We start from the raw sequence: 13350 nt of genomic DNA, 5'->3' as shown, positions 1-13350 counted from the left end.
GAGCATCACACATCACTTCCCATCACCACCCCTCCCCCTTCCCCCCCAAAAAAAACGCTTTAGAAGCACTCGCACAAACTGAATTTATAAGCTCTAGTGCGTTTACCTTGAAAATCAGTCTCTCGTAGCTTTCAAGAGAGTTTATGTGCTCTCAACCTTCTCCTTCTCATTTACTTACCGCTCACATGGCCTTTAAATGTCAAACCATGTGATCCTCCGCTGCTAATAGGGCGGCGGGAGGAGTTTGCGCGTTGTTTTAAGTCAAGTCAGAAACAGAGAGCATGGTAAATTTACACTGCTTGTTCACTGTTCCCTAAAATTGAACTTCTGTCTTCTCTCTAGTTTCACAATTTGCTGTTTAGTGATTCAATTTTAATGTTTTGATTTGTTGTTACTCTCAATAAAAAGTCTTCTCAGTCTTATCTTATTTTAATAATTGTATGCAAATTGTAAAGCAAATTTGAATTTACAGTTTGAACTCAACAGCAGCACAAACTGCAGCTTCTCTAAAACAGTGAGGACTTACTGCATTTAATTAAACATTGAACTGAGGGTGTATACTTGTACTATGGTATGTTTAAAACTAATACAACTTATACTATTCTAGCCAATCCTGCACCGCTCCTGAATGATAAATATCCAGGTTAGGCGAGGTCACTTCCTCTTCCTCCACTCGCTCTCCTCTCTCAGGCTTCTCTCTGGAGCTCTAGTAACAACAGGTCGGTGAGCCAATCAGAAGAGAGGAGGCTCTGAGTCTCCACTCTTCTGATTGGCTGACTGTTTTCTGAGTGATCCAATAAAAATATAGCATTTTTCAGGTAAAAACACTCAAGAGAAACCAAATCCTGCGAGGTTTGGATGGTGGGTCCAGGTGGGCGGGGCTTGGGGCATGGCTGACAGGGCGGTTACTGCTTTGTTGTGACATCACAAAGTCACAGGAAGTCCTGACAGCTGGTTTTGTGTGTCAGTTTCTTTAGACTGAATGGAGCTTTACGCCTAACCGTTGTCTTTCTGGTCTGTGAATTAACCCTAAAACCCTTAAATAATTTAGCAAATCCCACTTGCTACATACCAACATATGCATTTACACACACGTGGCTTTTAGTCAGACGTTACAAAACACAGTAAAGTGACTCGGTGCACAAAGGTTTTAATTTTGACTGCGACTCCTTCTGTTACTAAACATATGGGACGACGCAGCTTTACACGGCGTCTTCTACAACATCAGCCCCTGATTAATCTAATCTAATATTTTCCTTCTGTATCTGTCGCCTCTCTTCACCACAGTTGACAGATGTGTTTGTTCGCTCTTTAAACAGACACTGCTCTGTTTTCTCTCATGCTCTAGTTAAGCTCTCGCCTAAACGTGCTTGAACGCTTGTGCATTTTTGGGTGTGTGTGTATATGTGTGTGTGTGTGTGTGTGTGTGTGTGCAATGAGGGCAGGATGAATGTGCAAGTGTCACGTGGAAGAAAAATAAATGAAATAAAGAGGAATCAGTGTTGATGGAATTCAGCACAGGGGGGAGCTGAGGGCTAAATGAGTCTTTATAAAGGGAGTGAATAATGTAAAGCACAAATCAACACAAATACAACACAATGAAGCCGACCCACTTCTCCTCTGGTGTGTCTTTAGAGGGTTGGACAGTGAATTACCTGTCTCGCTCATATCCACTTTCATTACGGCCTGACATTCAGGGAGCATGTGTGTTTGCGTGAGGTGTGTGTGTGTGTGTGTGTGTGTGCATGCATGTGCACCTGAATGTCACGCCGTAATGAGAATGGATATGACAGTGACAGGGCCATCGACGAATGGAGCGCCCGGCATTTTTTTTTTTTTTCTTTTCTTTTTTCTCTCTCTCTCTCCTTGTGACATGTGGTGAGTACGTGTTGGGAAAAACACACACACACACACACACACACACACACACACACACACACACACACACACACACACACACACACACACACACACACACAATCTTGCTCTATCTAAGACAGTGGGGTGCAATAGAGCCAAGACAATAACCAAACTCTATTTACCAGACCTCATTCCCTCATTCGGACACGAAGTAATTACTTTTAAATTGCAAAACTGAGGAACATTAACAAACGGATGCGGCAATTTAGGTCCGCCTGGGGCTAGACAGCTTGTTTTCAAATGGAAATGAAGGTATTTTGCCATTGTCCACTGCAATATCGCTGTGTTACGGTTTAAGGCTTTTTTTTTTGCGTGCCTGATAAAAGCGAGGGACACTGGCAGTGTTTACCAGGCCCATTGTGGCAGACGACTGCTCAGAGCGAGGATAATTCTAGCTTAATACTAACACTGTCGGAGGAGAGTGTCATTCCTTCTACTCGGAAAGACAGACACACTGCTGCTGCTGCTGCTGCTGCTGCTGCTGCTGCTCGGCCACATAAATCAACACAGACACTTCACTGATATTCGCAGGGTGACAACATAAACAACAAAAAAAAAACCCTAGCTCTCTCTCTCTGTCTCACACACACACACACACACACACACACACACACACACACACACAGAGGCAGACGGAGGGAGGAGCATGCGTTTTCCCCATGTCAGGGTCACAGCACATCAATAGCAGCCATGATTATCATGATCAGCTCTAATGAGGGGGCTACGGGGGTGAACGCCACTCGTCTTTTTCTCCCTTTAACACAGCCTGTTATTACCAGTTTTTTGTCTCTCCCTCGCTGACTCACACATGTACACACACACTCGCATTTCGCGGTTACACCATGTAATTCTCTCCCCAATCACAGGCCTGTCATCCCGCCCTGTCACCGGGCCTGACAATGCTGAGACAAGGGCGCCCCAAAAAGAGAAAAAAAAAAAAAAAAAAAAACGGGATGGGGGAAACACAAAAGGCGCGGCGGCTGAGTTCCCCCATTACGGCGCCGCCGGGGTCGCTGTGCAGCTGATGAGGTCTGTAATGCCACCTGCCCATTGTGACTGTTGTGTCGGGGGGTGATGGCTTTCTGTCACAGTTTTGAGACTTTGCCAGAGTTCGTCCTACTTTAGAAAATTCAGGATAAAGAGGAGACAGCACAGATTTCATCACAAGTGAGCCGAGAAAAAAAGCCTCTCAGACACTGAGTCTGTAACATAGATCGCTCCTAAAGGTCCCATACAGTCTAAATGTCTCTGTCCATGTGTAGTGTGATTATAGATCAGCTCTAGCTTCTATATTAATACTGTGAAAGTATCAAAGCCTCAGTCCACAGAGAAATGCACACAGCCTGTATTCAGAAACTGAGCCTTAAAACCAGCCGTCAGGACTGCCTGGAACTTTGTGATGTCACAACAAAGCAGTCACCAAGCCCCGCCCACTTGCACCCACCATCCAAACCTTGCAGGATTTAGTTTCTCTGAGTGTTTTTACCTGTTGTTACTAGAGCTCCAGAGAGAAGCCTGAGAGAGGAGATGTCAAACTACACTGAGATGGATTTTGGTTCTTAAAATATATCACAAATATATCTTCTGATGGATCAACACTTCAAAATAAAACACAGAAGAAGAGGAAAACATGGAGCTTTAAACGCTGATCTCTATATTGGCTCTGATCAAACATGACTTTTTGGCGTCTGGCGTTAAAGTTCTGCACCTGAAACCTTCCTGTCACGGCACCTTGAAGACCAAACTCAGGTAAAAGCGTCTGACTCACCGTGACACACGGGGACGCCGATGATTGGCAGGAGGAGAGAAAGAGAGAAAACCTGATGCTTTATCCGGACCTGTTGTAATCAGGTCAGGTCACAGAATCCTTCCTGCTGTGGAGGAGGGAGAATAAAACCCCACTTTTCTTTCTCACCTGCAGCTCTGTAGATAACGTCTACTACACGTCAGGTGTGTTATTTACTTAACGCTGTTCGTAGTGAGGTTTGTTTTTGTGTGTGTGCAGTTTCTCTGTATCTAAATCAAGGCTCTAACATGGAGAATGTTGCATGTTGTTCAGGTTTTAAATCTCAAATTTGTAATTTTTGGGCTGAATGAATAAATCGAGTCGATTCTTCAACAGATTTTTCCGTCAATTTTCTCATTAATTCAACAGATACAGTATATTACAGAACTCTGCTGCCTGATTTAAACAGTTCCCAAACCAAAAGTGATTTTATTTGAGTTTAAAGAAAAAAAAGAAAAGAAGAAAAAGCACGAAAATAATTGAATCTGTGTTTAACTTAGTGTTGCTGCAGCCTTAGATTAATGTGACCGGAGCCGTGCTGGAAGTGAGATGAAAACGTTACGAGGCCCAACCTGGAGAGAGTACAGTAGGAGGTCGTGACTCGGGGGCAAACACACATTCAAACATGAGACCCACATATTACATATTAAATTGGCGGCACACTGACAGAGTGAAGTGCAGCTATAAAAGGAGCCAGAGAGGCAGAGAGAGAGAGAGAGAGAGAGAGAGAGAGAGTTAAAGAAAGGGCAAGAGTACAGTACCTCCATAGTCTGAGACTGGTGCATGGCTTTGATTGCATTCTGTGCCATAGCTCTGGTGGAAAACGTGACAAACGCACATCCTGTAAGGGAGGGGAGAGGAGAGGAGGGAGGGATGGAGGGACAAGTGGAAGGGAGGAGGGAGGAGGGCAGAAGGGCAGGAGGAGGAGGAAGAGGAGGAGGAGGGGGGAAGACAAGAAAGAACAAAAACAAAGACAAAAGGGTTGGACACGTCGTTGTTATAAAAGAAAAAAAACCCAAAACAGAGATTGATACAGAGAACAGCTCACAGGTGGACAACAGTGTTCTCAGTCGCTGTAGGAACAACAGCCGAAAAAATGAGCACAGTGTCATGACAACCACAACCCGTCCCCGACCCCCTGTCCCACCACCACCACCACCCCCCCCAACCCCCCACCATCCACCGCCACCACAGGAACATCTGAGATTGGCTGTTGAAGTCTTCCCCGCCTCCCTCCTCCTCCTCCTTCTCCTCCTTCTCCTCTTCGTCTCTTTCTGTTTCCGTATTTTTTTTTTTTGTTTTGTCCTCTCGCTCCTACGCACCGACCAAATTAGTCATACCTGAATTCAACTGCTCTCTTCTCTTCAACAACTCAACAATGTAAATCAGTCTAAATTTGCATGAAAGCGATTTGAATTCTTTTGCGCCCTGTATTGTGTGTCTGATTGGGCGCCCTCTTTCTCTCTTTGTCAAACAGGAAAAGAGATGTGGCAGGTGGTGGGGGGCAGGCGGGCGGGTGAAATATCTGGCGGGGGGGTTGGGGGGGCTCGGGAGAGACGGGGATGCAGGGAAAAAAAAATCGCAAATTCAATCCACAGGAGAGACGAAGAGGAGAGAGGAAGACGTGAGAGGAGGTGTGGTCGAGCTCTCCTCCGTGACTGACACTGATTTTAGCCAATCAAGATGGGATGCAGCCTGGGGTAGTTTCAGGGGAGTTTGTTATTGGTTGTTTGCGGGCAGGGGGTAGAGGGGGGGGGGGTTTGGTTGATGGAAGGTTGTGTTTGTCTGGCTGGTTAGGGAGTGATTAGAGGAGATAATGTGAGAAGTGCTTCAACAACCCCCCAGGCTAATAATATGCTAACAAACTCACCAAGCCATGTTAGCGCAGCCAGGCCTGAACTGATTACACACATACTCAAACACACACACACACACACACACACACACACACACACACACGTTCAGGTTCGGCTGGCTGACTCGTGGCTTGGCTACAGAGGAAAAAACCAATAGCCTGGGTCATCAGATAGACTCTCCCTGGGTGTGTGTGGATGGGATGAAAGGGCAGAGAGGAAAAAGAGAGGAGAAATTGTGAGGATGGATAATGCAACAGAGAGAGAGAGAGAGAGAGAGAGCGAGAGAGAGGGTAAGGACAGATGTGCTGAGGAATAGATGTGATCATTGTCCTCTTCCACCTCTATCAGAAGCCGGCTGCTGCGGTGATAGAACGAGGCTGAGAGTGACGGATGTTCAGCTTTTTCTCCTGCTATGCGCAGATTTTCACACGGAGCCCCCCCCCCCCCTCACAAAACACAAGTGCGTCCTTGTTGAGGCGCCGAGCGGCTACAGCGGCAACAGAGTCATGTTTTCTACAGCTAAAACACTGACACCACCAGTCATTTCTTCAAACACTTAAAATACCCCGTGTTTTTATGTTTTCCTGACAAGCGGCCTCTCGTGCCCCCCCCCGTGAATAATGACTGTCCTCGCTCAGAAGCAAAGGCAGAAGTAGTGTGACGTTATTTTAGTAACTTCCTAGGGAGAAAGTTGAGGTGACACTGACTGACTTTCACAGCGGATTATCAAGGTTCCCAATCCCACCTCTTACCTAAAGTCACCTTTGGTTTCCTTTCATCAGCGATTTTTAAGCTTTCCGTGAGTATATTTAGTCGCCTAAACTTAAGCAAACGTAAGTGTTTGACTTAGAAACCGGACATGGAGAGACCAGATTGCCAGAATGACGAATCAAACAGTTGTGCTTAACCAAACCTCTTTTGTGGCGGTTTATATGTTGCAGTTTGGGTATGACGACTTGAAGTTGAAACTGAATCAGCAGTATCCAAGAAGCTCTGAAATGTTGAATATCCTTAAGCGTTTGAAAGACGGTGAAGTAAATTCAACTTCAATCTAAACTAAAACGTTGATATTAAAACTCGTTTGAAGAAAAAATGCTAGTCAGTTGCCCTTGAGTTAACATTTTTTGTCGGCTTTTAGCTGAAATCCAGGTTTGACCAGGTTTTTATTTTTCAGACTGTCACAGCCAATATCTGTTATTCAGTGTCACACGGATTGTTCTTTTTTACCTATGGACCTACTTCTGATCTTGTACAAAACATATTTTACCTCATTCTTTCCATTTTTATGTCCTTGTCAACCGGAGGTTATACTTTACTTCTTTTATATAAGACTACCTTAGCAATGTAACATCGGCGAGGTATGAAGGTAATAAAAAAAAGAGACTGGAGGTTATCAGATTCTGTGGCGCTGACCTAGTAAACACTTTGATGTGTCCTTTACAGTTCCAGGCTGCAGTGCTATAGCTGGTATTACTGTAGATAGGACATTTGAAAAAGGGGTCATTTTTTCATCTGATTCAGGGGACTGTCTATTTTAGACGGGCCACAATCTGTCATTTAACTGCTTATTTTCCAGGAGGTTGCCCCAGAACTGGATCAGTTCTGGAGGGGTGGGGGTGGGGGGGGGGGGCTTCCATTTGGGTTAGCCCTCCAGACTGGACTTGACAGGTCCTGACTCTATTTATAAAGCTACTCAGCTACCATGTCTTTGGTTGTCATCTAATGGAAACTCCTGGGTTTGTCTCCAACTGGAAGACAAATCTATCTTTAGCCATTTTCTGCAGCTTGAACCTTGAGGCTAAATAAAGAATTCCTCATCACCTGAATATTGATTCATTAATGTCAAAGCTGTTAATGACGAGGGGGAAAAAAAGAAAAGGCTTGGAGTAATAGCCATGCTTTCTGGCTGGTTGGTGCGTGTCTTATTTTTCACGGCGCAGAGATGGGACGTGGCTTGAGCGCTAAAAATACCTCACGGGCCGCATTCTGTCGTCAGCAGAGAACCAAACAGTCCTTTAATGAAAGTAGGGTAGCTCCCCAGGCCCTGCCATCCACTGGTGGTGTGATCCATATTTTATTAATAGCGGGGATGGCGGAGCACTCTTCTGATTGATACCGCGATTTAATAGGAGCTCAGCAGCGCAGCTAGGTGGGACTGAGGACCTCTGGGAGTTGCAGGCACATAGAAAAATCCTTAAAGACCTATTTATCACCAACCTGGTTAGGGGTGTTTGTTTACTAGCCAGGCCCAAACTGGACTAGCAGCATTTTCTCTTTGACTAGCGTTGGCTGCTAAATGGTTTTTTATTACTTCTACAGAAACAAGGATGTGGCCATCGCGTCTGAAATATTCATGAGGACAAAAGAGAGGAGCTGAAAAGGGATGGAAGAAGGAAAGAGGGAAGGGAGGGAAGGAGGCCGATGTGGGATGTCTGGGAAAAAGAGGACAAATTGATGCAAGGGAGGATTCTAGGACAGCCAGGGTGAATGTAGAGACAGGGAGGGTGGTGCTGCTGGAAGAAGCAGCGGGACATGGGAGTTTGAGTCGTTTAGTTTGCAGCAAAGATTGGCTCTGAGACAGAGACAGCCTTGAGGAGGAAGAGAGAGAAGGCACATTGAGAAAATAAGACTGGAGTCAACGATAACACATCCATAACGTCCGACAAGCACAGAAAAAAATATACGTGACCGACAGATCCACACGGAACCTGTGTGACGATGACAGTGACAGTTCGTGTGACAGGAGGAGGAGGAGGAGGAGGAATAAGGAGGACAGAGTTTCAAAAGCCCCTCCATCTCCTCAGCACATAGAAACCACAAAGGGGAGAGAGGGGAGGGTGGGGGAGGCCGTGGGCGTGCGGAGTAAGTATTAGAGCAGAAAATCACACGTGTGTGGGTAAGCAGGTGTGTGAATGTGAGTTTGAGGGGGAGGAATGGCCGGTGATGGAAGGGGTCCCTAATCCCCCACAAGGAGGATTTACAGAGGTGCAAAAGCTGAGATTGGACTGACAGATGAGACAGTGGGTTTTTGGCTGGCGGCACTCACCGGATCTGGTCGTACGTCAAACTTTCAACGGTGACTTTGGCCATTTTTTTTTTTTTTTTTTTTTTTAGACCGGTTTGTCTGAGAACACGTTCGCCTCAAAACTCAAACAGGTGGCGACGAATCCGACTAGTTTGACATCTTGTTAATGGGACTGACTGGTATTTAAACGCCGCCCCGGAGCACTTTCTTTAGAGTACATTACGTGGCAATCATGTCGAGCAAACCGCCGCCGACTGTTTGCCTTCGCCGGGCCTTCGTGGCAGCTCATACCCCCTTCTCCCCAATCAAGACGGATTTTTTGAGATGTTGCCACGTTCGGAGTCATGATCAAATTTGCTCTTGTGGTTACAGATTATTTGCCGTAGTCGGTCCTGCCAAACCTCAGAGCGGCCAAATCTGGGGCTTATTGTATTCCCCCAACTGAGAAGAGGGAAGATGAACGGATACTACAGCGAGTCACGATTTGCTTTTTTAATACCGACCGAAATGTGTTTGTGTAACTGAGTGTAGCTGTCAAGTACCAAATTAAATGACTGGTCACATTCAGATTCCTCTTCACTTATTCCTTGATCAAACACTTTATGGTAGGAGTAAAAGTTTTTCCAGTTTCAGATGGTATTTTATTTACGTTCGGCTGCTGGTATTTAAAATTATTTGCATCCATATCCTTAAACATCATCTTGTCTTTTTCCTTTATTTTCATTTCTTTCATTCCTTAAGGCATTTTATAACCTCTCTTTTGAAAGGTTCGAACATGACGATGATTACTTGCTTACTTTCCCTTCGACACGACCCTCAATCCTTCGTGATTATTTAGTCTTTTCCCCATCAGTTAAGGAAAGGAAAAGGCTGCTTTAACATGGCTTTGAAATAATTTGAATTCTTCCGTGGAATATATCACCAGCCCAGCGCAGACTGTAAATGCAACAGAGCAGCAGCTCCTCTCGTTGGGACTGCAGGTTTACCAGTGCCCCTCAGTCTCAATGTGGAAGTGTCAAAGAGCTTAGGACTGGCTTACGGTGAGGCTAAACTGGAACCGCAGGAGAGGTGAAGGATATGAATGGAGGTTAGGAGGTCGGAGGAGGTGGAAGAGGAGGAGGGAGGGGGAGTGATCGGAGAGGGGGGGGCTGAGGCTGAGAGAGCAAGAGGGGGGGGAGAAAAAAAGGAGAGCGAGCGAGAGAGAGAGAAAGAGAGAGAGGGGGAAAAGAGATATATAGAGCGAAAAAGGAGAATCATGTATTCACAGCGGCTGTGACGGCCTCAAGATGTCGCTGTAGTTCATTCGTGTTTACCTCCGCGTGACTCTTTTCAAAACCTTGTAGGAAATCTGGACTGGTTTAAAAAAAAAAGAAGAAGAAGAAGCAGCTGGTTGACAACAGGATCTAATACAAGCACAAAGGATCCATTACACAAGCTCAATTTCACTGTCCAGGTCAAACCGAGAAACATCTCTGAAAAAAATATTACTATCTCTAATGGATTTAAACAGAAAGGTTTTAATTTATGCCAGATTCGAACTACAATGGATAAAAATGAACCTGTGACCTTGCGATATCAGGGTGTATACGCTGCTAACCAACACACACTCGCACTCTTTCTACCGGCTGGTAAAGGAGAAAAAGGGCCGAGCCTTCACTGCCCAGTGGTCATGAATGGTTCGAGGTTGACTTTCATTCAGGAAACTGTGTTTACACATGTAAGCCTGCGCTGTTGCGGTGCCGTCGGGTGGAACAGGGGAGTCGGTCCCTGCCACCTCTCTCGCCGATCGCCTCCGCGGGTCGGGAAAAAGCCGGGAACCTCCGACTCGTCTCCCAACGCGGAGGAATCTGCTGCGTTTTCTCGGCCAAGTCACTGAGACCTTATGACGTAATCTGACACCGTGACCATCTCACAAGGTGAAAATACTGTGTATGACAATTCGGATGAAAGGGGCGGATTTGATTTTATAGTCCCAGACAAACGTCCATCACACAGTATTTAAGCCTCATCATTTTTTTGTTTTTTTGAAAGGAGGCAGAAAAGTTTAAAACCAGCAGTCACCTTAACTTTATATCCCTAAAAGTTTTTTTTTTTAATGTTCCCTGCTGCCAAGAGACACTAATCACCACCAGTTTACAGTAAACAACATCCTGCGACACTGACAGCTCATGAAAAACTTCCAGTAAAAAAGACAGTGAGGGAAAAACATTTGAAAGCAGGGAAATGAGCTGCTGATTATGCAGAAAAAAAAACCTTCTATGTAGGTAAAAAATAAATTGCTAAAGTAAAAATTGGTTGAAATGATGTTTTTAAAGTCAGTTTTTCAACAGTTTTGCTGCTGTTTGATTTTTTTTTTAAATAATGATAATAAATACAGTTGAATAACTATTTTTTGTTGCATACGTAAAATCTAAAAATAATGAGCCGTCACATTTATTATCATCTACATTAACGGCTCAGACGCCACCATCAACCAGCCGACTCCTGTCGCACAGTCAGAGGTAAACACTTTCCCTCCAAGACTTTGAGTTTGAGTCACGAGACAAGTCGACACAATGAACCGCAGCAGCAGCTGGAGGCCGTTCAGCCGGAAATATTCAGGTGAGGAGCGTCAAGTGCGGAGGGAGGGGAGCTGGAGCGACACGCACCTCTGCTGAGGCCGTCGGGCCCTCGGAGGATCCGGCACTCCTCGATCTGTCCGAACGCGGAGAACATGACCCGGATGTCGTTCTCGTTGCACTTCTTCGACACCATGCCGATAAACAACTTCCTGTCTTCCACCGCTGAGGAGCCAAGAAGAAGAAAAAGAGGATGAAGCAAACAGTGTGAAGGAGTGAGTGGATTCAACAATAGTTATAATCATCTAAGTTTCTGTGCTAAGCTAAGCTAACTGACTGCTAGTGGTAGCCTTGTATTTACCACACAGACATAATTTATCTCTCAGCACAAAAGCAAATAAACATGTTTCCCAAATGTTGAACAAATCCTTTCACCTTCGTACCGTCGTTTATAAAACATGAAGTATAAAACTATTACCCAGTAACTGCATAACACCTTTAGTTTTAGTTGTTTATGGTCAATAAACCTCATTTACATAAAAACAAACCTAGTTTTTTGGAAAAATAAATGCATTTTGAATTATTTTGACTGTAGTTACGATCAGAGGAACATATGTTGACGGATCGTTACAGACAGGTAGATGTCATATGTGACCCGTTGCCCCATTGCAGTGGCTGGGTCAAACAGATGCTATAAATTTTGAATAAAACGCTCAGAATTCAATGAAAATAGTGATTATTAATTACATTTGCAAAAAGTGTAGTAAGGAACCATCCATGTTATTTTCAGGCAAAAAGAAAACCAGATGTCTGATATAAAAAACATTTGAAAAATTTCCCCCGAGCTCAACAGGAGGGTGAACTGTACATTTATTAGGGCGTACTGTAGCGCTGGAATCCAATGTTCCTAAATCATATGACAATAATAATAAACGGCTGACTAGGGAGAGGAGAAGTAAAAACACAATGAAAGTAAAACAAAGACTTTAAAAAAAAAAAGATAAAACAGAAACAGAAAAATCCAGAAAAATGAAACGAGACAGAACAAAACACAACAATCGAAAGGAACGGTCAAAGACGGAAGGAAAGAAAGAAAAGAGACAGTGGGAGAGAGATGAAGACAGACAGAGTTCATGTATTTCATCATGCCATCTGCGAGGCTCTGATCAATGTCTCATTATCACTTCAACACCGACTGCTTGCTGAGACTCTCCAGCTCGTCCTCTCTCACCCTCGTCCTCCCTCCACCTCTCCTCCCCTTCTTCCTCTCTCCTCACTCTTCCTCCCTCCCCCCACGGGTCCCTCGCTTTCTCCTTCGATGACACAATCCCTCCTTCTCAGGTGCAATCTCGAGGAATGGCAGGCGGCTGCAGGTAACGCTGAGAAACTTTTAGTGTGTGTGTGTGTGTGTGTGTGTGAGGTTAAGAGTGAATTAAGCTGAGAGCGGAATCAGAAACAATATATGTGTGTGTGTGTGTGTGTGTGTTTATGTGCTTCCACCACATTCAATGTAATGCTAATCCAATTCATTTTTAATGAGGAAACTGTCAGCTCTTACCGCGAGGCGAAAGAGATAAGCGGTCTGTTGCACTCTGGGAAATCAATAGCGCACTTGTTTATTTTGCTGTTTGAATTGTTTGTGTGTTTAAAAAACAAACCGTCGGGATACGCTGCCAAGATAAGTGTTGTTTCAAAAAGCTTTAACTCCTTTGTACACAGTGTGTTTGTGCGTGTGTGTGCGCATCACTCCAGAGGAAGATTACCACAAGTCTAACAGCAATGTAATTAATTTACTCTGTGTCGATAGAAAAGAAAAGAGAGGAGATATCGTTACAATTGACTGTTTCTGTTTTTTCGGACGAGGCGCAGGCGGGCGGGCGATAAGACTCATAAAGCCGGCTCCGGGATGATCTGGAGTCAGCTTTGCATTCTGGGATGAACTGGAGCAGATTTGGCTTCATGCTGAGTTTCAACACATTAACAAAGACAACTGCACAAGATTTACCAATAATGTTATCTCTGTGTTCCACTGTACATCTCCTCCTCTCTTTCATCTCCTCCACTGACTAAACTAATAAAGCTCCGAGCAGCCATTCGTCACTGTTACAGCGCCTCTAACACTGGGTTTATTAAAGGTCATTACCATTAAGTGGATGGATACGTTACGTATGGTCTACTCTATATTTCACCATTTCTGGCTGTGAG

At 44.7% G+C, this 13350-nt stretch overlaps 1 protein-coding gene across 11 annotated transcripts in view; it reads right to left on the bottom strand.

The window, feature by feature from the left end:
- LOC111225050 (CUGBP Elav-like family member 2) overlaps positions 1 to 13350 on the bottom strand; it is a 200400-nt gene that overhangs the window by 28312 nt on the left and 158738 nt on the right. For all 11 annotated transcript variants that reach the window (XM_022749801.1, XM_022749799.1, XM_022749803.1 and 8 more), the window contains exons 6-7: positions 11236 to 11370; positions 4468 to 4547 (exon numbers count right to left, since the gene is read on the bottom strand). In XM_022749801.1, the coding sequence (XP_022605522.1) occupies positions 4468 to 4547; positions 11236 to 11370 (215 nt within the window). The remainder of the gene's footprint in view (positions 1 to 4467; positions 4548 to 11235; positions 11371 to 13350) is intronic.

Source organism: Seriola dumerili, unplaced genomic scaffold (genome assembly GCF_002260705.1).
Source record: "Seriola dumerili isolate Sdu_G_001 unplaced genomic scaffold, Sdu_1.0 BDQW01000138.1, whole genome shotgun sequence".
Taxonomy (NCBI): domain Eukaryota; kingdom Metazoa; phylum Chordata; class Actinopteri; order Carangiformes; family Carangidae; genus Seriola; species Seriola dumerili.
This window is presented reverse-complemented; position numbering and strand designations above follow the sequence as displayed.